Source organism: Mugil cephalus, chromosome 16 (genome assembly GCF_022458985.1).
Source record: "Mugil cephalus isolate CIBA_MC_2020 chromosome 16, CIBA_Mcephalus_1.1, whole genome shotgun sequence".
NCBI classification, from domain to species: domain Eukaryota; kingdom Metazoa; phylum Chordata; class Actinopteri; order Mugiliformes; family Mugilidae; genus Mugil; species Mugil cephalus.
The window spans coordinates 19224168-19250827 of record NC_061785.1 but is presented as its reverse complement, the minus strand read 5'-3'; the positions used below and the strand labels follow the sequence as shown (position 1 = coordinate 19250827).

Below are 26660 nucleotides of genomic sequence, written 5' to 3'. Positions count from 1 at the left end.
GCTCGCAGCAGTCAGCCCCGTGACTTTCAAAGAAGACATTAATAATGCATTCTAAAGCTCACTACATGCTATTGTAAACATGGCATGGTAAGTGCCATGGTAGTGTAGTAAGTGGGCATGCATAACACACCCAAACAGATCCAGTAAAGAAGTAAAGAAGCCTGCTCTAGAATTAAACTGTTCTAAACTGTGTGTAAAAGTTAGTTCAGTCAGATATTATGGTTTCAAATGAACTTCTGACAGTCTGGTACATGCCAGTGTCAACATAAGGCTTATCAAGGGTTTAGCCTAAGATAGAAGTGGTGGGAGTCAAAGGAGCAACATAAAGGTTGTCCTATCTTCAGACAGTGGCATCAAAGAACTACCGGCAGGAAGGCTGACTGATGTTGCCCATGTCACCCGTGTCTGGGCCATAAAGTTGAACTTAAATAAACCAGCTGACACACAGGTTCTGTGATTGCTTGAGAAGAAATAGCCAGGGAACCGAGAGAGCGACTATTAGCTGGGGATCCTTGCGAAAACATCGGAGTATGTGCGTGTTCAGACTCTTCTCGTGAACTGGTTCTCTAAGGTGAACAGTCAACCAGAGAGATCCCCGTGGCTGCCTTGTTCTGCCTCCGATTTCAACCCGTTAAAAAACGGGTGACAAGAGTTCAACTAGTGACAGCGGCGTGGGGCACACTGGAAAGACACGGGCCACTGACTCTCAGAGGCCGTTTGAAACTGGAAAACAAATGGCCGTTGCCTCTGTGTGTCACATCCCTTAATTAGTTGCTATGGAAGAGATTTCTGCATGTCCCCAATGCTCTGACACTGAATCACACCAATCAGGTCAAACACACAATCAAACAGACAAATGACTTCTCTGTGAACGTTCTGAGTCATCCAGGTCATGTTACTCTAAAAGGCGTTTAAAAAGGCAACTGGACTTGGGAACACAATTGACTTCTGAGTTCTCTTTGTCTTTTGAACATTATAATGCAAACTCAGAAGCTGGAGCAGGTCATGATGCATCATCATTAATGACGACAGACACGCCTGTAATTACAAAAGCATAATAGTTTTTTTCTCCATTAACAAAACGGATGCCATGTGTGATATTTATGCAACCTGGTCTGTTTAAAAATGTGTCTTGATACACAAATAACATTTTCTGTTTCAACTGATCTTTAATAAAAGATCAAATTGAAGCTGCTTGATTCAAGGAGAAATTAAATGATAAATAAATTAAATGTTTTAGGTCTCAGGGATGGGAGGGCTATTACACAGTGAAGGGATATTCCTAAGATACATAATATAACACAACTCTAAAGATACAGAAATAGAGCCTGACTTCCAAACAATAAAACTGTCCACTGCCAATACATTATTTACTGAAACTGTTCCGAATTTTGGGAAGTGACTTCACTGTGACTGAGGGCAGGGTGTAGTGTGGATATAAAAATTAGACCCTCTGTATGTGCAGCTCATTTAGGTAGCCAAGATTCACCCGCCGGTCGTTTGAACTCGACTAATGAAGCAAGCGCAAACAGAGGCAATAGCAAAAGCTATTAGCATTTCTCTGAAATGAGAGAGATTGAGGGAGTGGGAACAATGCCAGAGCGGTAACAAAAAGAGGAATTACAATGAGGAAAGTGTGCTCTGAAAGACAATGTGCACACTGTGACGCATTATACACTGAAACAATACTCAAAGAAGTCACCAGCAAGATAAAAAAGGACAGACACAAGTAACTCATAGCAGTTGGAAAACAAATGACCGCAGTAAGTTGGCAACAAGTAAGTTGTCTTGGTCATCCTTAATAGATGATGCAAATTCAATTCTGAACAGACACATCTCACCCAAGAAACAAGTTACAAATAGCAAATAACTTTATTGAGTATTGCTACTATAACTCATGACTCTCTTACCTCTCTGCAGAAGCTGACAATATTCTCCCACAGCTCCTTAGCCTCGCCCTCATCATTTCGTCGACGGGCCTCAACGTGCATGCTCTCCCTCCTCTTCAGAGGTTTCACCACCTTGCGAAGCGTGAGGTACTGCTGGGGCGTGTGGCACGCCACACAGTTCTTGGCTTTGACGTCATTGAGCAGCGTGCATGCCGGGCAACTCCACTGTCCTACCTTCTCCTGAAGGCTGGATGAGGCAGAGGAGGAAGAGGAACCAGAAGGAGCGATAGCGGTAGAGGAAGAAGGGAAGCCCCGGGCCTGTTTTCGGATTTTGTGACCTGAGGAGGACGAAGATGACGACGGAGTGCAGGAGCACGACGCGGTGCCTGACCCAGCGGGGAGGCCACAGTGTGTACAGCAGCGGGGGAGCGGCGCCTGTTGCTCCTGAAAGCCGTGCAGTTTGGAAGAACCACAAGCGGAGCACTTGGGCGCACCTGTGGGGTTGCGTAGGGTGCACTTGGAGCAGGCCCAGGTGCTAAAGTCCGGACTGGAGGGGCTGGCCGGGGTAAATCGTACCGTCTCGCAGCCGACCAGGTCGATGAGGTCGGCGCCACCCCGTGACGATCGGCAGGCGTCGCATTTGGCCGAGTTGCCTGGGTTGGACAAAGAACAGCTAGGGCACTTCCAGGTGGGGGCGGCTGAGGAAGCAGCGGGGAGGTGGGGATTCAGCGGGTGGGTGTCTTCTTCTTCTAAGATAGTGAGGCGCTTGCTGGGGTATGAGGGTTCCTGGGGTTGGGCGTGTTTGGGTTTGGCTGGCCGCTGCGGACCGGGCTGGGGCGGCACGATGGCCGTCGAAGGGGAGGTGGGGCTGGGGGTGTTGGTGCCTGTGTTCGGCGGGCGCCCTGGAGGGGGTACTTCCCTCCTGCTGCGAGGCACGGGGTTATTCTGAAGGGAGGAGAAAGGGGTGAAAGGGGAGGCCTGTGAAGACGCATGGGGAGTCTCTTGAGGATCACTCGGAGGTGCTGGGGGTGAGTCGTCCGTAAGATCGATGAGTAGCGGCGCTGAAGGGTTGTTAACGGGAAACCCCAGCACAGGCGTGCGCACCTCGGGCACTACCAGTGCCTCTGGGGGAATTTTAGGCAGAGACAGTTTCCTGGGGCCGCCGCAGGCTGAGCACGACAGCGCCACGGGCGTGTTGTGAAGCGTGCACCGAGGACAAGCCCAGCCAGAGTGATGCCCGTCCAGACCGACCACCTCCCCGTTGCTCTCCGAGCGCCTCAGCGCTTCCTCCTTGGCCGGGTGCTGTCCGTGGGGCTCAAGCAAAACCGCGGGCGTGACGGTGGGCGCGGGGGGCTCGGCCGGAGCAGGGGGGAGGCCGTTGGCAGTGGCGGCTATGGTGGTGGTAGGCGGCGTGTGAGTGGCGGGGGACGGACCGAAGCCACAGACGGAGCACGCTCCGGATCCCTGGGGGTTGTTGAGAGTGCAGCGCGGGCAGGCCCAGCGATGCTCCTCGGTGCTGCTCAGCCGCAGGATCTGGTTAAGGTCAGGTTTCTGGCGCGGCGCCTCGCAGATGGAGCAGCGAGGCGCTGCGCCGGCATTTAAGAAGGTGCAGCGTCCGCATGACCACTCGCTGCCTCGCACTGCCGCTGCCATGGAGCCAGGGGAGTGAGAGTGGCTGGAAAACAGTAAAGAATCAATTAGAACAAAAGTGAATAAGTTGATGATACGTCATGCTGTAAAGCTGAAACAGAGCACGCGAAGTACACCACAACACATGAGCCATTCTGTCCGTAATATTTAGTAGTGACGTTTGAGCGAAGTTTCAGTAGAGCCAAGAGGGAAGAAAGCAGCACGGGATGAGCCAGGGTGAGTCATAAGAAATTACGAGAAAGCAAGAGAATGAACCTATGCTTCCAGTAAACTAAGGGTTATTATCTAAAGGAAGAGCATTCCTCAAAAATATCTCGGAGACCGCAGGAGGAGGGGAGACAGACGGAATTAGAAAAGAAAACTAAAGTGTGAGAGGGAAAGATTAGCCAGTGCAGGGGAAAAATCAAATCTCCCTCCTGGGGGCACTGAGGGCAGTAAATCCATACACAATGGCCATCTGATTAGAGCCAGGGTGACAGCACACCGAGAGGAGAGGAGAGGAGAGGAGAGGAGAGGAGAGGAGAGGAGAGGAGAGGAGAGGAGAGGCTACTGCCTCAGAATGGCCAACATTGCTCCAGTCCTTCTGACTGACACTTATTAGAATGGGAAAAACGCATGGGATCTCCAGCACTTCATTTTAGCACCTTTCTCCCCCTTCAGTGAATGTTTAATGCTGGGCAGAAGGGAGCAACTTAAGGTCATGCCAATCTCACGCCAAAATGAATTTCAAACGAATTTCAAATGCGTGGGCGTATCATCTCTGGCAGCACTTATGACTTTGGCATATTTTAATGGCAAATTATTAGCGCAACTGGAGTTGGAGCGTTTTACCACCTACTCTCATCAGATTTAACAATGTAAACAGAGCGGAGAAAGTCATCCATCAATCTATCTAGTCAGGCTCCTCAGTTTATTTCCACCTACAAATAGAAACTTAAAGCGGTACGTTATTGCGGATTGGCTACAAATTCATTGTGTGCGCGTGCAGTTCAGTCAATCTGACTTATTGATAGCGTGTTAGTGCCTCCGAACAGAAAGCAGCCCAGTCAGGCGCCTCCCGCTGTGAAAGGGAAGGTTCGGAGGGGGACAGCCTTAAGGGACGGACAGGGTTGGTGTCTGGACAAGCCCATAAATGTCACTGTCACTCAGTCTGCTCATGTGTGAAAACACCAACAGGGAGAAGGTAATGTGGGAATTTTAGTGAGGTGGAGGGCATGGTGCTAAAACACTGTGCTGCTTTTCACATTGATCCCCAAAGCAAAGATGTTTCCTACAAAGTGACCCAAGCGTGTGGATCTGGTTACATTTTTTCCCCCATTTGGTTGGATCGGTTGGTTTGGACAACTATGTCGACATCTAAGGAGGCTTTGCCAAAAAAGGCCTTTATAAGAAAGCTCTGGTTTGTGGTTATTTGTTAAAAGTCTATACTCCCAATGGAAATAAACTCTCCTTCTATGAAAAACACATTCTGATAATCCTTGGTAGTTTTCACTTTGGGGAGTGGAGAAAAACAACTTCACGATCCATGTGCCATTTTAATTCCACTAAAACATGCGATGACTGCTGGTTGGACAGTCTACGCCCTGCTATCCTCCACTGTAGCACTAAGTGTCCTGGCCAACTAGCCGCCCTTAGTTTAACTCCATTAAACCCTTTCAAATCAGGCAGCTCCTCTGAACCCAGGGGAACCTCTTAAAGACTACTCTCTTCCCTAAGGTAAAGAGGAAATGACGGTTCAGTTGTCTTTGAGCGTGTGGGTCCTTGCCGCTGGCTTGCGTGCTTATATGTAGCAAGCATGTATTGTGTGGTTTGTGAGAGTCCTAAGGCCCTGGGCAGCTAAAGTTTAAAAGTAGACGTCTGTTAGCAAGACTGTTAGTCCTGCATTCATTCTCCGGAGCTGGAGTAAGCACTTCAATATAAACCAGGGCCCCCCACAGCGCAGAGGAAACTCAGCTTTCCAAAGATAACAATGAGCAAAACAAACATGTCGGTATTTAAATGTGTGAAAGGCTTGTCTCTGCAGCATAGGCAGCCAAGAAATAATCTTTTTAAGATGATCGAAATTTAATGTTATTTTTCAGCTATCCCCAAATGACCCGCGTTGTCTCCTGGTGCAACAACACATCCCCGAAGCCCTCGGCGTTTAAGTTCATCGCTGAATTAAATGGCAGCCCCGCGCAATCTTTTCTGGCACGTCTTAACACTGTGCTTGGCTCTCCAAAGGCCCGCGAACAGGAATGACGACGACGACGACGACGACGACAACAACAACAAGTGTCAACACCTCATGTTTGATGACAGGTTCTGCCCCGTGGCCATTTTCATAACTGTCAGGCCTCTTTCATCTCCGGCAGGAGAGTAAAGTCACTGTGTCAGCCTCGCGGATACTTTGTCAAAGCAACTGATTTGGTTCCAGCTCGAGCACGGGGACCGCAGACGCAATATGTTTCTGTCTGCGGCAGATGTTGCAGGAGCTTTTCATGAAAATGATCAGCCTCAAAGACCTTCCTAATATCTGGTTTAATTATCCGATTATTAACTGCTGTCAGCAGCACGCCCATTAAATAATGCAAGATGAGCAACTGCCGCCATAAGTGTGGGTCTCAAAAGGATGAGCTTGGAAGCATTGTGAGCGCACGCGTGTGCGCACCTTTGAATATACAGTGCTGCGTGTCTGCAGCAGAGGCTGAACCGTTTCAGCTCGTGATCTGAGGGCCCCGTGTAAAAGGATGTGTTCCGCGTACATGCTCCACTCAATCCCAGGAGTGTGCACATACCCGGAGCGACGCACGCACACACCTTGTGTCCTTGGCCCTGCGTTCGGTGGCGCTGCTCTGAAAAGTGCCCACTTCAGCTCCTCGGTGTCGCGGACTTGGGCGGGCAGCCAATAGTTTACAGTGGAGAGAGAGAGTAAAAGAAAGGCCTCACCTCTAGAAACCCTATCATTTTGCAATGAGGTTCTCAATGCAACTTGCAGCTGATAAATCCCCCCCAGCCTAAATCCACTTAAGCAAGTGCATCAGTGACCCCTGACCACTTCTTCAACGCTTCACTCATCAGACCATCAGCTTCAGCAGCCTGTTGGCAGCGTGAGAGCGTGAGCCCTGAAACTCGCTAACCTGTAATACTGCGGTAAAGGCAAATGACCTGTCACAACTCACGCCTCCAAGGAAACCTTCACACTTTGGAGAAAAGCCATAATCATGAGGCACGGACCGCGCGCAGCCCCGGACTTAACCCGCGTCAGCAAGGCTTTAAGAAACGCTGTTAAAGCTCTGTGTAGGCCGGCTACTTGGATGCATTCTACATACTGAACTCTGCGGAGAGATCAAGTGAGCCAAATCTCGCCAGTTTCTCCCTGCCTCGCTGTGAGACATTTGGCCTTTGTGCGACAGTCATTAGCACTGCCTTTCCAAGGTTGGCCCCGAGCCCGGGGCCTGAGGGGAAAGTGTGGTACTGTCCTGGGCCATTAGGAGCGGAGTAATTCTGCTTTACTCATTCTGCACACCAACAAGCTTCAAAGTGGACTTAGAAATGATCCGTTTCGGGGGGCTGTCATTCGTTGAATATATTCGTTCTCGTTGCTGTGTTTGCTACGTAATTATAATATTCTTTAATCAGTTATAATCTGATACTGTCTAAGATGTTCTGTACCACAGAGGCACATTTTCATCTAATTTAAACACATGAATGACAAGTCATTCTCTTAATTCTTACTTAACAAATGAAACCTCCAACTTGACACCTAATGAATGAATCCCGCCACAGACTGAGCCCGAGTCCAAAACGAGTCAGTCAGCACGCTAGATAGATATTATATAACAGATGGGCCGTCAGTCAGCGTACAGAAAGTGTCACACAGATTCTCTGCAACAGCCTATCTCGAGGCGAGCTTTAAACATTTCGCACAGCACAAGGCTTCTCGGTGCCTCGACAACAAACACGAGCGTCTACAACGAAAACCAATGATCTCGTCACGCAGACCTGTGTACTCTACGTGCTTGGTCCCAGCTGATAGCAGTTTGACGACATTTACGTTTCTTATCACGTGTACGCACACTTTAAGTGTATCTGTGAGCAACGTACCGCGTCAGCTTTCTGGTATGAAAACATACTTGGGTGGGAAAAAAAAAAAAAAAAAAAAAGCTGTAGCCTGGCCCTTGTTCACATCACACCGGCCAGTTCAGCGGGTATACTTGTTCGACTGCTCGTTGCTGTAGGACGTTTTCTTAGCACACTGTGGGCCCCTTTGTACCAATGACAAGTGTTTAACGCCTCAACCTAAAGATTGATCATGGCCGTCCCTTTATGACACTAGTACGCCCATGTTCTGATAGCTAACGACAGCAGGATAATGCATGATGTCACAAAGCTAAAATCATCTCAAACCGGTTTCTTGAGCATGACAAGAGGCCCCCTATATTCAAATGGCCTTTCTGCCAGATCTCAAGACAAAACAAAGGCTGTGCATTTGCTACTGTTAAATCTAGCTTAACTAATGTCTCAGTTTGTGTATTTGACGCAGTAGTGCTAGTTAATAACGTAGCCAGTCCGTACCGTGCTTAGTCAGGCGCGTCAGTACACCTTACATACTCACTGACAGCGAGAACTGTAATTGTACTTAGGATTTTGCGCAAACTGCAGTGAGAAAATATGCAAAACACACTTCTACAACACATTCTTGCATATTTAAATGTAAATTGAAGAAACAACGTACGGCGTGCAGCAGCGCTCAAACTATTGGCCGGCTAATTAAAAACCTTTTTTTACTGCAGGTTAATTTGATTAATCATTCCTCATTCCAAGTAAATACGTCAATGGATTTGCATCATTAGCAGTTGGATGTCTTTGGATTCTTGTGCTGCAGGTGAGGTTTTAAGGCGCTCACGTGCGGTCAGTTGACCCTAATTAGTTATCAATAGGGCATTACTAGAAATAATTAGAGCCGCGCTACTTTGGTTTCATGCTGAAGATGCAAAACACAATTTTCTGCCTAGTGGTTTCAGATCTCAGGCAGCCAAGTGTCGGCGTCACCGCGTCCCGATGTGCTACCGGCACATGTTGCTATTATTTTGTCCAACACGTTTTTTTCTTACCCCGACATATTAACTTACCCCTTTGAGCCTATTTCAATCCAGTTTAACAGCACCACAAACCACATCATCCAGAATAATCGATCAGCTGACCAAACGCCTTCTGTTGCTCTCTTTCAACATAAACTGAGCAGGAGGTCTGTTACATTAGTGTTCCCTTTATCTAATATTACCTCATATTTAATGCCATGTGAGGCCGCCCGAGAAAGGCTCCAGATGAACAGCAAATAAACAAATAAAGTGAGCTGAGATGCATAGAGAGAGGCACAGTTTTGAATGAAAGGACAGGGGAAATGGAGACACAAACACTTTTAGGTTCATGAAGTGGTCACATTGGAAGCCCTTTGGTTATTGTGCTTATTTGACTATGAGCCCCTTCAATAGCTGCAACTCTGCAAGTGACAGCGATGCAGACAGTGACTTTCATAAGTGCCAACTGTAATGGCATTACCCAGCTGACTGACGGCTGACTGCTTGTGCTTTTTGTATCTTTTACTTCTACCACACAAACACGACTGACAGTCAGAATAATGACGCCAATTTAATGGTAATTCCTGTTTAACAGCGCATGGCTTCTTTTTTTTTTCTCTTTCAGTTTTTGTTAAAAATAAAGGAGACTTATCAGAGGCCAATAAGCTCTTGGATCAGAGAGGCACGAGCTGTAAAGAAAGGATAATGAAAGTTGAAACATTCGGCTGCGTTCGGACACACCCTGAAAACTCCAGTGTTGGGAATTAGATCAGCACATTCACACATTCTTCGCCACACTTGAGAAACCCGCCTGAGAACTTATTTCACTTAATAATGAATGTGGTCTGCCTGTAACAGCAAAGACTGTTGTCTTAACTCAAGTGTTGCTCAGAAGATCAGAGCAACTGTTCCAGTTCAAATGATTCACCGAGAAACAAGCAAGTCTTCCTGTATTTCCCATCAGTCAGAGACGATTACCTGTCAGGTGATGTGTTGTGGAATACATATGTCGCATTAATCAACGAGGATGAGTTGGCAATTCGGCCCTTACAACAAACCCTGCTAGACTGAGCCACTGACTCATTTGAGGCGAGTATCTAGAGTGTAGGAGATAAAGAGTTTCTGCTCAGACACACTGCAACTTGATGACGTGAAACAAGGGATTGGTGACAGTGAAGTCTTAGTCACAAGGGACAACACAAAGATAATTGGGGGAGTTTTAATGACGTGACACGTTTCAATGAGAAGAGAGTCAGTAGATTAAAGTTTCCTACCAAACAGCTCTTTTGAAAAGGCACCCTGAGGCCTAAACATTCCTAAGCACTGCCGAGGCTATACACTAAGAGCAATTTAAAAAAAAAACTGAACAAACAGGAGACTGTTGTGAAAATGGAACGCTATGGGAAGAGTGTGATGCTGCAGAAACAAGGGCCACGTTGTGTGAATGTTCACAACATTATCAGAGGAATACCACGAATGAGAACGTCTGAGCCCGAGATGCTTTTTATCCTAAAGTTCAAGACGGCTTGTTCCTGCTGTCACTGTTTCTGACGCAGGGCTTCCCTAGATGATCACGCACCTCACGATCAAGGCTCCACGACCCGAAACTACTCCAACGCTGGATAAGAAACTGGGGATGATGAGGAGGCAAATATTGTTCATAAGCGAAGAGAAGAAACAGAAACAATAAGAGGAGCTTCTGACCTCCAGCTGTGCCCTCGGTGAATATTTCACGACCGGCGCTCATTTTTGATGGGCGAATCTGTCAGCGGTGGAGACAGCTTTAGACATTTGAATCTTTAAACAGAGGAAACTGTCTGACTGGGTTTCAGCAGGCATCAGTAGGACGGAGCGGAGCGAGCGCGAGCGGGAAGCCGCGGGTCCGGAATCGGAGAGGAAGGCGAGGAGGAAGGGGTGTCGGGGGCATGGTTGCGCTGCTGCTGCTGCTGCTGCTGCTGCTGCTCATCTGAAGTTCCGCAGGGCATCCAAACCTGGAGGGCAGGAGCACTGCTGACCGCCTCCAGCCGGAGAGGAACGCCTCTAACAGGCAGCCCAGAGTAAAGTTTTACTCCCCGTTACCAAAATACACATTCAACCACTGAAGGTAGAGCGGTAAACACTTGCCATGAGGATGCTCTAGCTCCTCCTGACATTTACAAGGGCTATCAGAAGCCTGCGTGACATACCTCCAAAGGTGTAATTCGTAACCATGCTTTTCTTCAACTGCCAGGTTACCATGTGCAGCCTAATCTAGGGCCCGGTGGAATTAGGTTACCGAACATATGCTACAGATTCCCATGGCAACAGGAGCGGGGATATTTGGAATCATGTCAGTCGCAGTGCTATTTTTTTCCCCCGTTTTTTTTTTCCAAAGAAGGCCACACTGCGAGACAAAGCCTGCATGTCAAATCTAATCCGGAGGCTCTGGGACTGCCGTGACGCGGATCTGTCTTCGTCAGACGGGCAACATCTAGGGAGGGCGCGATGAAATAATTAAGATATAAACGCGGGCCAGCGACCGCGCCTGTTGAGCCCAAGTGGACCCATTTTTAATCCAATTAAAGGGAGGAGAGTCGGTGGAATGGAGCCGCGAAAAACGGCGTCATCCATCATGCCGGGACAGTGGAAACACTCGGATCGACTGCAGGGAGAGCGCGCGCCGACTTTAAAGGCTTAGGACTCCCAAGGCTGCGTGCGATACGACGCGATCGCTCAAATCAAATGAATCGCGCTCGCATTGTTGACTTAACAATATTAGCATTGTGTTAAAACTGCGCTGGGCTGCTGTTGATTAAGATATTAACAAGACTGAGATTCCAATGTTACAAAACATTGCAGCTCACGCAATTACACATCTGTTGTATTGCTAAATGGGTTTTTTTTTTATCCCGAGTGAGCCCTCGCAGTTTAGCTACCGATTCAGGGCACACAAACACTTCCCAAAAATCAATGGGTCGCCGCTGGATGAAAACTGATTGAAATTATCCAAGGACAAGTCTGATCGTACGGTCTCCAAGGCAACAAAAACAAGGGGAAAAAATGTTTAATAGGAGAATAGTTCGGAGAATGAACTGAACAAGTTTGCTGAAGTTAAGCTGGGCTCACAGTGTTCTGTTGTTTTTATATTTCATGCTCTGTCACAGCTCAGCAAAGCTTGCCTAACGTTGTTAGCCTCACGCAACGGTGTGTATATGTGCATAAGACTGTTAGTGAATGTGTCTGAACGGAGGGCGAGTAGGGGGTAGATGACGGGGGTTATGTTCCAAGTGCTACTGCACAGTCTTTCTAAAACATCTATTGTCAGAGTGTGTGTGTGCGTGTGTGTGTGTCCCTCTATGCCTTCCAGCAGCAGGCAGAAATGGACTATAAAGTACATGAGGTTCATTAGGTACACTAGTGAAAATGAATGCATTCTAATATAACAGTCCTGCATTAGGCCTCAGCTTCACGAAATGAACGCTGTGGCGTTTCATCTGCTCACTCAACTGTTGTTTTCGTTTTAAAGGCTGTGGTCTGTGGCACTGCTGAGTTATTCTGCGCTTCTTCCTGACAGTTTCAACATAAACTGAACATTATCAGAGTCATGAAGTGGTGTTTTATCAGAACGCATTCGTTTTCTCTAATGCACCAAACGCTACGGTCCAGGCAAGTGTGTTCCGCTTAGAATTAAGATTATACGTCAATAAAACCAAGTCATGCGAGTCTTGACAAGAAAGGCTGCAAACTAATAAAGTGAGTCACCGTTGAGAAGATGCATACTGAGAGGCACAGTTCTGTGTGAAGGCAGAGAAGGAGGTGGAGACGCATTAGACGTTCACTGATGTACCTAATGAACTGACAAAGGAGTGCACATCTAAGTGTTTATGAACTCAGCTGACTGAGGGTGTAGTCTGATTGGTGATGGAGTCATAGGATTGTTGCTACAGAGATGCGCAAACACAACAGAGTATTCCCCTCAATAACAAACAAGCTGAACGTACGAGGCAAGGGTGGACGGACAGCATGAGCCGCTCTTGAGTTTCATTCAAGAACTGAGCCTCGTTTGATGGAGCGGCGTTTGAGCTCGGGGCTGAAAATCAACCCCGTCTGTCTTTTACAACAGTTAGATGAATAAGCAGTGGAAGCCATGACAGCCTTAACTGTTAAATGTGGAGCAACTGCAAGGAGAGCACTGACAGCAGTGGGCAGGAATCAAGAAACATGAAAGCCCGACTGGAGACTGATGCTGAATAAATAATGACATCCATTGTGGGGAAATGTGATCGCGCTCTCTGAAAATCAATAACTAACAACCAGACCGTGATGCCCTGAGTGACTCAGCAACAACTTCAATACACTACAGGCGGTCGATATCAACTGCCTGTTCTCATTCTGGGAGACATGACCCAAAAAAAAGCTGGAGGAGAACTGGAAGCACTTCTGAACAAGTTTGCGTGAGGGCGGTTGAGAAGATCATCTTTTGGAGGAAAGTCAGTCAAAAATGGCCGGACGGGCCACGCGTTCACAGCTCCTTACAAACCACTCGCCTGCTGACAGTGATTCAGAAGGCAGAGGCTGGAACCATGGATTATTGCACCAGCACGGCCCCTCTTGTAGATGGAGTTACTGAATCCATCTTTTTCGTGCAGTCGATACGGAACCCGCTCAATATGATTAGCTTGTCTCAAGCAAAAATAGTTCGCTCTGTCAGACACAAACCTCGCCCGGTTACAGAGCAGCTGCTGGTTCAATAAAAGTCTGTTCTTAGAAATAATCTAAGAAATGGGTCTATGTTTTCAAGATTTCCAAAAACATGCATGAAAGCTCGTCTTGAAGCCTGATAAATAGCACAACGGCAAAAGTAATTTTAGCAAAATTCGAATTACCCTCGGGCTGATTTTCATTGGCCTCACAGAGGTCAGGTTATCTGAAAAGGCAATCCACTCAGCACTCCAAAAAAAAATAAAAAATCTAGCACATACTGTACAGATGAGCTAGGAGGAGGTGGGATTTTGTTTTACAAATCCGGCTTAACCAGATTTTGGGTACATAACAGAAAAACATCAAAACGCAGGCTTTGATTAGATCGGCTTTGATGAAACGGTGGATTTGATCCGTAGCCGCGAGGTTACCGACCCCACAGCGAGCGTGACTAAAAGACGGTGAAAGAGGAGATCACCAAAACGCACACTTAAGAAACAACAGCTTTGAATCAAAGCGGACCCGTGTAACGCGACCGCTCTCCCGACTTTGCCAATAACCGGCGCGAGCCAGGCTGGTCTTCGCCAGAGTGCGCTCAGTTGAGAGACGCGTTCGCACCTGGCAGGCTGCGCGGCCCTTACCTGCGCTCTCTGTGAGGCAGCGGGTGCTGCTGCTGCCGCGTGATGAAGGTTGTGCCCCACACCGGGCTGCTGTGGCTGTTCCTGAGCCACCCCACAGGGGGTGAGGAAGGGTAGGGGGTGCTGCGAAAGCCATGGTCCGACTCGGTCTCGGCGGTGAGGGACGAGGCTGAGCTCCCCATCACAAACGGAGATAGGAAGTTAGTCTCTGGACGCTCTCCGATCGCGATCCGATCCGTTTATTGAGTTTTTCCCCAGAGTTCAAAAGTTGACACCCTGATTGAGAGAAATGGGGCTTTCTGAAACCTTTACTGTGCGCGTCCTTCTACTTCAAATAGAAGAATATCCTCCTGAGGGGGCTTGAGCAGAGAAAAAATGAAGTAAAAAGCAAGGATACTCAGAAAAAAATGAGTATTCAAGAATGCAGATGAGGGAGTATATCCCGCAGTGTGTGTGTGTGGGGGGGTGGAGTTTCAATTTGAACAGTAACTTGGGGCATGGAGTGTCAATTCCAAAATATCAGCACGTCTCAGAGAGGAGAAATTACAATTTCCTCAAAGCAAAGTGTTGCAGTTCTCTCTCTTATTGGCTTGAGGCCTGGCAAACTCTGCACACGGTCCTCCAAGGTGTAGTTCCTCGCTCCTTCCTTCTGACACATCTCCCCGGCCTGTGCAATCTCATGCCCGGTTCCTCTTTCTCCTGCAGATGCTCAAGAGATCAACAGAGGGAAAAGCCTGCGCCTTCACCGTGTCCCGACATCACAGCGGCCGAACGGGGCGCCTCTGGTGAACGTCCGAAAAGTCCACCGTGGACATCACGGCGAGATAATGCTCCGTGGTAGACGGCGGTCAAAAGTGGCACGGGGCTGCGGAGGAATAAGAGCCACGCAGAATATATCCACAGAGTTATTTACAACACGGGCACAAGAGTGAATCAATGCACTGCATTTCATGGGAGGGGTGTTGGCAAAACTGCAAGTATGCTAATATCCAAGTCTCCTCTTTCAGACATCCAGTCTGACTAACAGCTGCTGTGGAGGTTTACAAGTAAAACACCCCAGCTGCATTTGTCCCACTGGATGAACACTCCACGTCTTAAACCCTCCATAGGGACTGTTTCAGAGATTAGATCACTTTTGGCATTTGCAGGATTCCACGCAAAAAAAGAAAAACTCGCATACATTTAACCAGAAGAAACACAGGTATAGCACGTTTTAGACGGCTTCTCCAACCGATGCCAAAGGGGGAAAAATGTCCGAACCTCTGACGCTTCAAGTTTTGAGTAGCATCCAAGTCAATTCCCGAGAGGTACGTTCCGCTTCGAGCCGCGGTGCCTCTGCCAAGGAAAGGGAGGTGATCCCAGTGTCCGCCGTCTGAGAGCTTAATTTCTGTCTGATCCCACCGCCGAGGCCGGACAGTCCAGTCCAGTCCAGTTAATCAACTCCAGCTCGGCTTCGCGTGGAACTGCCAGCTCGCCACAGCAAGTCTCCGCCGGCGTGTTAACACCGCAACGACCCCTGTCAACGTGGTGAAACTACATTTGCATGCGTCGCGGCGAGTATCACTAGTTTGTCAACAACCCCGATGCGGGAGTCTCGGCGCGGCGACGCTTCCTGGTTCGCGTTAACGTGCGCGTCTGGTGTTACCCGATCGGCGGAGGTGATGGCATGGATCGCATGGGCTAGAATCCGTAGTTTAGCTTTCCGTGTTGCACGATAACTAATCGCCGATCCTTGCATGCGGGCTTTCAAATCAGCCAATTAACGGCGCAGCAAAAAGCGCCGCACGTTTGAGAAGGTGATCCGTCCCCCACGCAGCGGTGCACAGGCCAGAGACACCGCTGGGTTCAGATTCGGAGAAAACAGCCGAGGAGCTTTCACCGTCTTCCGTCTTGCCCATTCCTGCCTGCGTTCGCCTCACATCCCCGGCGTTCGGGACGTAGACGCGGAGCCCTGTCGTCTCAGATTAGGAGGCATCCTCCCGCCTCGGATGTGAGTTTGCCCGTGTTGCAAAGCCGCTCCATCTCGGAATCTGCCACGGCCCCGGCGTGTGATCTCGTCATATGCGCGTATATATATAAATATTTTCTCCCCCCATCTTTCAATTCTCCCTCACTGATAGCTCGAGCGCAGTGGACGGGGATGCAATCTCCTCCAGCGGATTACTGGAGTGTCAGCAGAGCGCAGGCGCACTGGCCTGGCAGAGCAGAGAAAAGCTGGAAGGCTGCGTTCAAGAGATTTAAATAAACCTCAATAGAGCCAGAGCTGTAGAGGTCTCACTCATTAATGTGAATAGAATCTCAAGGTAGTGGCTAATGATGGAGGTCAGAAACAGCCCGGGCGGGACGGGGGCATATTCATTATAGGGAAGCACATCTCAGGCAATGAAAGCAAAGCACGACTGTCTAATAGCATTATTTTTTACTCTTCCTGTTGGTAGTCTAACAAAGCCCTCATATGTCTTTGCCAGAGGAGGTAGTGAAGGGTTAAGCAGAAGACGGCGGTGACTGCGACGCTCATCATTGCCCAACTGTCCCTGCACATTACCGAGATGAGCCTTCAAACTTTCTCCCTCGTCTCTTCCACTTCATATAACTTCGCTGACCTCATTCCTGATCTCTTCCTCCATCTCTGAATTCACCAGCAGAATAAGTGCATTACACAACAACAATCACCGGGGCCTTTAAAGCCAGCGGTTTAACCGTGCGCCGGCAGCTACCTACCCTTTCCACAGAAGCAGGAAGACAGCGCCGCGTTATCTTGGTGGATGGTTCCAAGAACAAGTCATGTGTTGAATGTGTTGAAAGACTGAAACCGGTCTGTCTGCTAGACCCCGGAGCTATACGTAACGCGGGTTCAGATGTGGCCTTAAGTCCGTCCGAGAGTGGAACAGCTGGAGCTGAGTCATAAAAGCTACACGCAAACAAGTTCCTTGTATTCATGACGCAGTTCCAGCTAATTTCCAAGTCGCGCAGGAACCGCGGGGTGGTTTCATTTTGGCCTAAGCGTGTATGATTTGCTCTGATGGCAGAGTTTACAACGATGCAGATTATCAAAAAAGTGGCCGGCAAGGATTGATGGCAAAGAGAGAGAGTCGGGGGACTGCAGCCCTTTGTTGAGGGCGCACCTGTCCCGAGAACCACCTGTCCCCCTGACGAGTCAGCACCCTGAGATACAGCAGCTGACACAGTCGGTGCCGCCAGAAAGAAAGGCAGAGCGAGAGAGACAGCTAGAGAGAGAGGGAAAGCGAGAGATTGGATTTCATTCCTGTTCTCCGGGGACACACTGGGGGGCGAGAAGAGAAAGGGAGGATGTGAGCTGATTTCACAGTACATTGTAAGTTGTCATTTCTACACGACCCAACGTGTCCTGCCTGACACGCTTTCCAACCCCCCCTCCTCCGTTCCGTTCCTCTTCACATGTCAAGGCATGAACACACATGATTTGAATGATGTCTAAATGTTAACTCTAAATCAAATCACACAGATTGGAGAAGATCCGTCTCCTTCCGTAGCCCCGTCTGTTCTGACGGAGGAGCCGATCCTTCAGCTGGAAATGCTGGGAACTGAGGCCTCAGGTCCCATTATTGAGATCCACCTCGCTCAGGTGTCCATGAGAAATAGTGTCTCTGCACTGCATCTGGACACAGGTCAACTCCCCATTTAACCTCGAGTCGTGACCCCAAAATCTCCCCCAAGAGGACAAGCTGAAGAAGAGTCCTCATGTTGTTGTTGTTGTTGTGCTGCTATCTGTGGTCTATTTAAGAGACAGCCCGGATAAAACCAACTCTTTCTTTGAAGTCGCTGTGACATACATACGAAGTGCTGTCACATAACCAGTCTATTTGTGAACGAAGTGTAAGCCCTGTCACTAACACAAGACGTTTGCTACAGGAAAACTCCGAACAATCCCATTGCTACGAGGACGCCGGGAACCTTGTAAACAAAGACGCTCTCATTCAGACACTTCGAGGACATAATGGGCGCTGCTCGACACCCTCGTACTTCGGGAAGTCCACTCACAGACTGTCCGTCCTTACCTTTAGTCGGGAGATGGGGAGTTAGTCCTGGTTTTTCCGACGTGACCGCGTTAACTTTTCACAGCCATGGAAACGGTAAGTTGTCCCCCGGGTTGTACTTTGGTCACCGCTTTGGCCAACGTTAGCTCCGCGCTCCCCGCTGCCGCCTCATACCTGACACGTTTGAGTCCGACGCGTATATGTGGGGTTTGTTGTCACTCCGTCCGCTAATAACGATGCCGTGCGATGCCACCGCGTAGGTTTTACCTCAAACAGTCCAGGAAGGAAGGGGAATCTCCAAGGAGCAAACACAGAGCGCACGTATTCTACGTCATCTGCGTGCCGGAGCGGCCATCTGCCCCATATCTACCGCGCGCGACCGCACGTAAAGTCGCGTAAAATGCGTTCGAGAATGCGAGAATGGGAAACTCCATTTCCCATCTTTACTTTGAAAACTTCAACCAGGATATCCGGGTGTGATCGTCGTCACCTCTGAAAAAACATAAATAACTTAAATGAACGCCTCACTAAAATAATATTATACTACCTCTTTTTTTCTATTCTTAAACTGCAAAATATTCTGTTGTTAATTCCCTATTCAAATTTTAAGTTTCCAATTTCAGACTAGGTTCCCATTCTACCCACAGTCGGTGTCAGAGAGTGGCACTCTAGTGACATCTAGTGGCACTGAATACGAACCTAAGTTGGATGAGCGGGGTGTGTGGACTGGTTCAGTCTGATTGCAATATTAAACTGAAGTATAACATCTTCTCCTGAACGTGGACAAGACCAAGGAGCTGGTCATTCACTTCAGGAGGAAGAGGACACCAGTGGAGCCCATCGCCATGGATGGCCATGGTCTGGAGGTGGAAGTAGTGGACTGCTTCAAGTACCTGGGAGTCTACTTGAACAACAGGCTGGACTGGAGAGACAACGGTGATGCTGTGGACAAGAAGGGCCAGAGTAGACTCTACTTCCTGAGGTCAGGTCTTTCAATGTGTGCAGCAAGTTACTAGAGTCTTTCTATCAGTTTGTTCTTGTAAGTGCCCAGTACTTTGCTGTGGTTTGTTGGGGGAGTACTGTAGTACCAGTATAAAAGACATCAGTAAGATCAACAAATTGATCCAAAAGGCTGGACATGTGATTGGTAGGTAGTTGGAGATGTTTGTCTCAGTGAGGGACAAGAGGACACTAGATAAACTGCTTTCCATCACGGACAATCCATCCCATCCACTCCACCAAACATTAGAGGGTCAGAGGAGCTCATTCTCTAGTAGACTGGTTCAGCTCTGCTCTCATAGTGAACGCTACAGAACTTCTTTTATTCTCTACTCTATCCAGCTGTATAACAGCCCATCTTTTTGTAACAACTATGCTACTATGACCAAGTAAATTCCCTTCTCCACTCTAAGTCTATTGCATGTCAAATGTCAGCAAACTAAATTAATGACAGTTACCTTTAAAGCTTCCAGTATGGATGTTTTAATGTATTATCTATTGTGTCAGCCGCTCTCTGGTTTAAAAGTTTGTGGTTTGACAGAAAACATTCCCCTACAAAGTCCCCTACAAGAATTTTCTAATGTAAATAACATCTTTTAATGCCAGAAGTCAGTTTGATCTATACTATCAAATGTGGATTTCTGTATTAAGATTTAATTCACTCATTGTGTTGTGTTCAGAATCTGTGTTTGTGTTTACAGTAATTTAATACAATTCTATACCTGAGTATTTCAATTTTATGTCACTTTTTACCTCAGTGCCTCTGTATTCCAAAAGAAAATAATGTGCTTTCAAAATATTGTGTAATTAAAAATATATAGTTCAATTTAACAAATGACACAAAATGAAACACAAAACGTATACAGTAAATTCAGTCACCTGGCCAGATATAAAATAAGACAAATCACTTCTACCCCAGCAAGCTGCACAATCCAAATGCACGTTGATGCATAAGTAATTAGTCAATAGTATAATAAATAGATGACCGACAGAGACTACCTTGGTGTTTATAATTTAAGCAATGTTTAGAAGTCATAAATTTGCTCTCAGGACATGATAGACATTCCTTGTTATGATTACTCTCTAAACTTCTGTTTATCTGCTTTCAAATCTATCAGACAATGGAGTCGTAAAGCTCATAGCACGTCTAATTACAGACACTATAGACAGAGTACATTTTATAGCAACCTAGTTGCAGGCCACATTGTTTTATGTCTCATTGTATTTTAGGTAATATCAAATTCTTGAATGTTAATTATTGGTTGACATCACAATATTGTAAATCAGATGTTGTAATATGACTCTAAGAGTCTAAGTTTTCTCTAGTAAGTGAGCTTATTGCAGCTTGTACACAGCTTGGTGCACATAATACAAAAGTATGAACTTCTGTATTAAAATATGCCCCAGTAATCCAGTAATATGCGCACATACAGTACATGTACATAAATAAACATACATGTTAGTAAATAAAAATAGCATTGTTTGGGTCCATGCATAGATTGCTCCAGCCAGCCTAAACGATTCGTGCTTTTGAGCCTAGCTTTTCACTAAGGTATGAACATAATTCAGAGTACAAAGAATCTAATTGTGTTGTTCTGTTTAGCAGACTTATTTATCTGCTGCCCCTTTAAAACAGAAGTGACATTTAAATTTCCTCAGGATAAAGAGTAGCATGTGAAACGTTCAGTGAGTCTGGATTACATCCGTTAATGCCGGTGTCACCCAGGTTGTTTGAACCGGGGAAGTTCAAAGGATTAGGCTCATATCAGCAAGTTGGGTAATGAAGAAAATAGCGGCACCAAGTTTTAAAACCCATTAAAGTCGCATTAGGATTATTGTCATGTCCGAAATCAATCACCGCGAGTGACTGCCTGCCTGCGCTTGGGTTTGACTTTAATAGTAAAGGCTACAATGAGCGCGCACTCCAATGTGACACGACATAACATTTCACCAGATAAACAGCGCTCGGGTTAAGTGAAAAGGATCTCGCCTCGGGCCGCTGTGATTTATCTGCGAGCGAGGCGGAGCAAAGCATCCTTTGATAGAAGCAGGCAGAGGAGTTGGAGAATGAGTCTGGGCGGAGAAAGTTGGACGGCGTCTCTCACATGTCGCCGTACGGCTCGCCTCGCAGTGCCCACAGGATACGCGTAAAAACACCCGGTAACAAACTTAACACTTTTGAACAGAGCTAGAAGGCGGAGCGGCTAATTGACGTTAGCTAAAAGGACCCGGGAGCACACGTTTGAGGGACCTCTTCGTCAAGAAGGTATGCATCTTTGTACACTTTTATTTTTTTGTCCAGTGCACTTGTTCTTCGCTAGCAGGCAGCTTTTTGTGCGTTTTGTGTGTTATTTCGCTCTGTTTTCCGGGCTAACTTTAAAGCGACGAGTGAAACTTGCTGGTTAGCCCCACTCCGGTGAACTTTTTCTTCGTGGGTGTATTGTTTTCAAAGGCCAGTGTCGGTGCGTACACACTGTTGTCATGACAATGCTAGGGAAACCCAGCGCGAGGCACGTTGAGAGACACAAAAGGCACCAGCGTCAGTGTTGGGCTTTGCTTTGGGACTTCTCCTCCGAACAAAAACTAGCCTTAAAGTCCACAGAGCACATTAAACTAACCCTCCACAGAGTGCTGCGTAAATATATGTTTGTTTTGTGTCTGAAAACGTCAGAGCTGTTCTGCCAACATTTTTTACTCACTGGTGTCCCGTGTCAGTGGAAAAGAAGAGCACTTTGAGAGGTAAGGGGGGGTTACATATGTGAAAACTGTTGGACTAAGGTGTGTCCTGTGTTTATATGAGACGAATTGTGACCCTGCTACTCAGGAAAGGGATGCTTTTAGCTGGCTGTTTTATGGCCAGCACACATGTGGAAATGACCAGCTTCCACAATAGAGAGTGAGCAATTGTCTTAGGGGAAAAGGAAAAAGATGTGTGTGTGTGTGTGTAAAGCAGAGGAAACGGTTGCACGAGGGACAACAAAAATAAATACGTGTCACTGAATGTTCGACCCGAGTCTGCGTGCACTTGGAGGGGTCACTTGAAGGGTCGCGGCCTCGTGTGAGGACAGATTTTATTTGTGTGCGGCCCCAGGCGTACAGTAGACACGCCCGCGCTGGCTGGAATCAGAAGAGGATAAGCCCTCACCTCCGATGAGTCACGATTATGCTTGTTTATGGTCTTGTGCAAAGGAAGTTTTCACAACTCCAGGTGCCAGAAGATGAAAGCAGCGTGGACCGGTGCCATGCTTTTTGGTTAAGTGCGGAGCCAGCAAAATGTTCGAGCATCAGCATCCGCCGCCGTCGCTCACTTGGCCCGGGCCGCAGATAACTTTGTGTGTCGCAGCTCTTTCGACACTCACTTGCCAGTTCATTAAGTACGCTAGTGAGGACATGCAGATATGACAGTCTTGTACTAAGAGCTGCGGTTTGCTGTACTGTACGAGTACAAGTTGTATTGTGTTGTACAGTCACGTTTCTATTATTCTGACAACGTCGTTTTAGCCATTTAGTCATGGGCTGGATTAAATAACACAAGCTACATTCTCCAAAATGATCATCCAGTTGAATCCTTTTTTACATAGCTTCAACTCAAACTGAACATTACAACAGTTATGAAGGGGATGTAGTGTAAGAGTGTAATAATTAGAGTAATAATTAGAGAATGTAATAATTAGTTTACGTTAGTTTCCACTAGTGTACCTAATGTTTGGGCGAGCCTATATATTCAAACCTACTATCTATCTGTTGAAATTTAAATACAGGCTGATAACTGATGAATTCATGCCCTTGCCTCATTTGCCTTGCTGCCTGCGGCCTTGTGGACGTTGCTGGACGTCATTTGAAGCCTGGCCTCCACCACGGCTCTTGTGTGTACTGGCATGTTGTTCAGGTTGATTCTTTTTTTGATGCTACTCCCGTGGGACAAATGAAGAGTTTCTTACTGGATGACTAAAACATAGGGAGACCACGCTATATTATGAATAAAATGATATGCCTGTGGCAGATTTCTCACCGTTAAAGTATGTAGAATAATTGTTTGGTTTCTCAAAAGTTAGAAAAATTAGAAAAATAAAGCCCACTTTCTCCGTCTTTATTTGTTGATTTGTTTGACTAGCGATCCATAACCCAAACACGTTGAAAGGATTAATGTCTGTACATTTGTGTCTTCAACCCTCAACACATTTTTGTCTTCATTGACTTATGGTTAGTCGATCAAACTGATTCCTGAGGCTTAACTACATTATTGGCTGGTCATTTCATTTCCTCTGCTGTAATTCTCTTTCCTACATCGCCCCATGTTCAGTTTGGGAAATTTCAGTTTCATCCAGCGTATACATAAATTCATATTCCAAAGATAAGAAGCCTAATTAAAAGCACTTTCGTAGTTATTAATATTAAATAACAGCTATCAGCTTTTTTATTTCAACTTTCTTTTCCCATTAAGACAAATGTGATATCACACAGGAATCGATGTAACTGGCAAACACACTTTTTGTGCTATAGTTAAAAATACGCAGTGTCGCTTTCACAAGGTAGATGAAGAAAAAAGGTGAGGAAAATATTTTTGAAAGTGCATTACAACAGTATATACTGTATATGTGTCACAGATCACAAGCGGTGTGAGGCAGAGAGCAGAAAACATCCAGTTTAAATGTTAGTGAGAGCACACGTTTCTTTTCTGTCAGTGCGCAGGCACAGCAGCAGCAGCAGCAGCAGATATACATCACAGTTAATAAATAGCTTCCAGTCATTCTGAATTCTGCATTTAAAGATAATGTATGACCTTTTCTTCCTTGGGCTCCGTGGCAGCCCTCCCTCTCTCCTTGTGTGTCGGGGCATGTCGGTGAGCTCCCTGGCCTGGCTTGCGCCCGCAGGGGCCGGGAGCGCACCGCCAAAGACACATAAACACACACACACACACACACACACACACTCGCACACTCATGCGCGTGGGGCAGCATGAACAAGCCGACATCAAAGTTACATCTGTTTCTTATGCATGTTTGATGGGACAGGCAGGCAGCGGCTGGCTGCGGCTCCTGGTTGCTGCGCGGATTAGTATGCATGACCGGGTGGAAGGAAAGCCGCGAAGGTTTGGTGAAACAGAAGGTACATACAGTTCAGATGTATAAAAAAGCGAAATGACACATGAGTAATGAGTGGAATTGTTGCTTCTTGTCTGTTTTGAACGATGGTTGGATAATCCTTTTGGCTTGAGATGAACACAAATGCCAGGTGTTCATAGTTGGAAAACTTTGCCTCCTGATTGATGGAATAAATGGAGATCTGAATAGAATCAGAGAATACCCAATGAGCCACCAGCAAGTTAATCGTACTTTCCTCTTTTGTGCAGTTCCCTTTTGTTCCCGCTGTTTGATGTATTGTTATCTTTTTAGCGACGAGCAGCTGGTAGAAATCCTTTTGTCTGGTTGTTAGTCTGTTGCTTAAACTTTATCATTCTGGGACACAAACTGCTTTCCCAGAGAAGGATTAAGCCCCGTCCAAGGACATTTATCCTCAGTGGATGTCTCAGTTTATTTGTTTTTGCGTATTGTATGTTTAGGAGTTAGCTTTCAGGGCATCATAGTTCCAGTTTAGCTCTGTTGGTAAATTCAGTTTTGGCCAGAAATGCTGCCCTCGCTTTTAACAAAGTTAAATTAGCTTTTTACTTCATGGGGTAAAGGTAGTAATTTTCGAAATGGACGTCCCGCTCTGCGAAATTGGTAAATGCGATATAATCTAAATGTAGGAGCATGTAAATATAGGAGCACTTAGTTTGCATTCCTTGACCTCGGCTCGCAGCGCACCCATCAACCGTCGACATCCGCTGCCTCTGCTCAGCCAGGATATTTCAATCAGATCAGTGGAAGCAGAGCTTGGCCGCTCATCGGTTTCAGCATCTTGGCACAGGGAGGCACGCGCATCCTAAATGTAAGTGCAGTTCACCTTCTGAAATATTCAGCGCTTCGGATCAAGGGAGAGTCCCGTCGGATCAACCCGACAGTGTGTTTTCCCTCTCGCCAGATGTTGTGCTTAATTAACATGCAGGCTCGGGGCTAGAGAGGTGTTACTACCCATTATCCAGGTGCTGCTGCTCTGCATAATTACCTCGCATTAATGCCAGTAATATTAATTAGATTCATGGCGCGCTTCCTGGAGCGAGAAATAGGTCAGTGTTATTGGTGTACACAATGCGTTGAAAGCGCTCGCATTGCATTGAATGGATGTGCATTTGGGTGACGAATAAAAAAAGAAATAACTCAGTCTTTTTTGACCCACAGCAATTGGTTCATTCATCAGCCGAATTGAATTATTTCAATTATTCTAATTAAATAACAGCAATGTAGAGGATAAGAAATCAAACTTTTGCTGGTTTTAGCTTTTCAAAGCAGATGAGTTAATTCTTTTGCCATGCATCACACTCGAAGTGCGTTGATAGGGGATGATGAATGAAAGAATGAAAAATGACTGTCACTCAGTGTCATAGGCCTCACTAAATGTAAAAATCAGATTCTTTAGATGTTTGAGATGATGTATGGGACACGCACGGAAAACTCTGTGCCGAGCTTTGTTTCCGTCGTAAATCACAGTGTGTGAACTACTTTGAAACTCAACACCTCAAGATCTGAGAGGATTTCAGAGGCCCTTAAAGAGACAGAGAATGCGTTAGATCCAGAGGACAGAGAGACGACAAAGTCTACGTCTGGATGATTCCACAAACATCAATGAAGCCCCCGGTTTGTAATGAATGAGTGAAAGACTGTGTCACCCAGCATGTGCTTATTCATAACTTCTTTCTTCATTTGGTAGTTGTCTGTGCGTGCTAAACACTGTCGGGATAACACATGTGTGTATATGTTCTCAGGTAAAAAAGAAAAAGCGAGACACGGCGTAAGAGGAGGACTACAAACACAAACCCGGGGAGCCGTTGGAGCCCCAGGGTGCTGGAATGGAACAACTCATAGAGTAAGAGAGATTATGTCTTTATTCATCAGTTTGTGGGTTTAGGGGGTTTGTTAACATGTAACATATTGTGTTTACTAAATGAACATCCTGCTTCTATTTCGGAGCTTCCTGGAACTGTTGTCGCCCAAACGTCAGCTGCGTAGCGCTGGGAGTAGATAAGCATTTTAGGTATATATAGTAAAGAAATGCACATGACTTCAGCTTCAGAGTCTTTTGAAATCTCTCAAATATTCAGATTATATAGGCCATGGGTCGGCCATGGACACAGATGGGTGGCGACCTGTCAATCTACGGTTGCACAAACAGTCCGTAACCACTACTCCACAGCCCCCCCTGTAAACAGCTGTAACCCCCCTGCTAACATCCTTCACCACACAGTGTGTTAACTATTGCTCCACAGCTCCCCTTTTGATGACAACCAAACACACGCTTTGTGTTTCTTCAGCCTTCGGGTGTTATATTAGGACAGGTTGACGTGGTGCCTGAGGGTTTGCTGCCCAGCGTGTGTGGACATTTTGAAACCTTGTCATTTTCCATTTTTAGTTCGACAACACTCCGCATCATTCAGCATGCAAAGCGGTTTTGCTTTGATCAGATGAATGGAGTTTCGGAGAAGTGAGGGCTGGAAGCACAATCACGCAGGGCCCGCGGAAACAATGACAGCAACGAATTCAACGAAACTCTCATATATAATCGTGAATAGTCCTGGGAGCTGTTGCCGCCTGAATCCCATTGAGACAGACAATTATATATAAACTG

At 46.7% G+C, this 26660-nt stretch overlaps 2 protein-coding genes across 5 annotated transcripts in view; one reads left to right on the top strand and one right to left on the bottom strand.

Annotated features, from left to right (window-relative positions):
* Nucleotides 1–19639, bottom strand: part of capn15 (calpain 15) — a 38531-nt gene extending 18892 nt beyond the window's left edge. The window contains exons 1-2 of one of the 4 annotated variants that reach the window (XM_047609953.1): nt 17958–19639; nt 1911–3564 (exon numbers count right to left, since the gene is read on the bottom strand). In XM_047609953.1, coding sequence (XP_047465909.1) covers nt 1911–3542 — 1632 coding nt within the window. In that variant the 5' untranslated portion in view covers nt 3543–3564; nt 17958–19639. Of the gene's footprint in view, nt 1–1910; nt 3565–13923; nt 16609–16641; nt 16775–17957 lie in introns of those variants that run through there. The other 3 variants (XM_047609954.1, XM_047609952.1, XM_047609951.1) reach the window with 3 other exon arrangements.
* Nucleotides 19640–20969: 1330 nt separating this feature from the next.
* The window catches only part of LOC125022942 (ankyrin repeat and fibronectin type-III domain-containing protein 1), a 133582-nt gene continuing 127891 nt past the window's right edge, over nt 20970–26660 (top strand). Inside the window, exons 1-2 of the mRNA XM_047609946.1 lie at nt 20970–21201; nt 25801–25901. Coding sequence (XP_047465902.1) covers nt 25885–25901 — 17 coding nt within the window. The 5' untranslated portion in view covers nt 20970–21201; nt 25801–25884. The remainder of the gene's footprint in view (nt 21202–25800; nt 25902–26660) is intronic.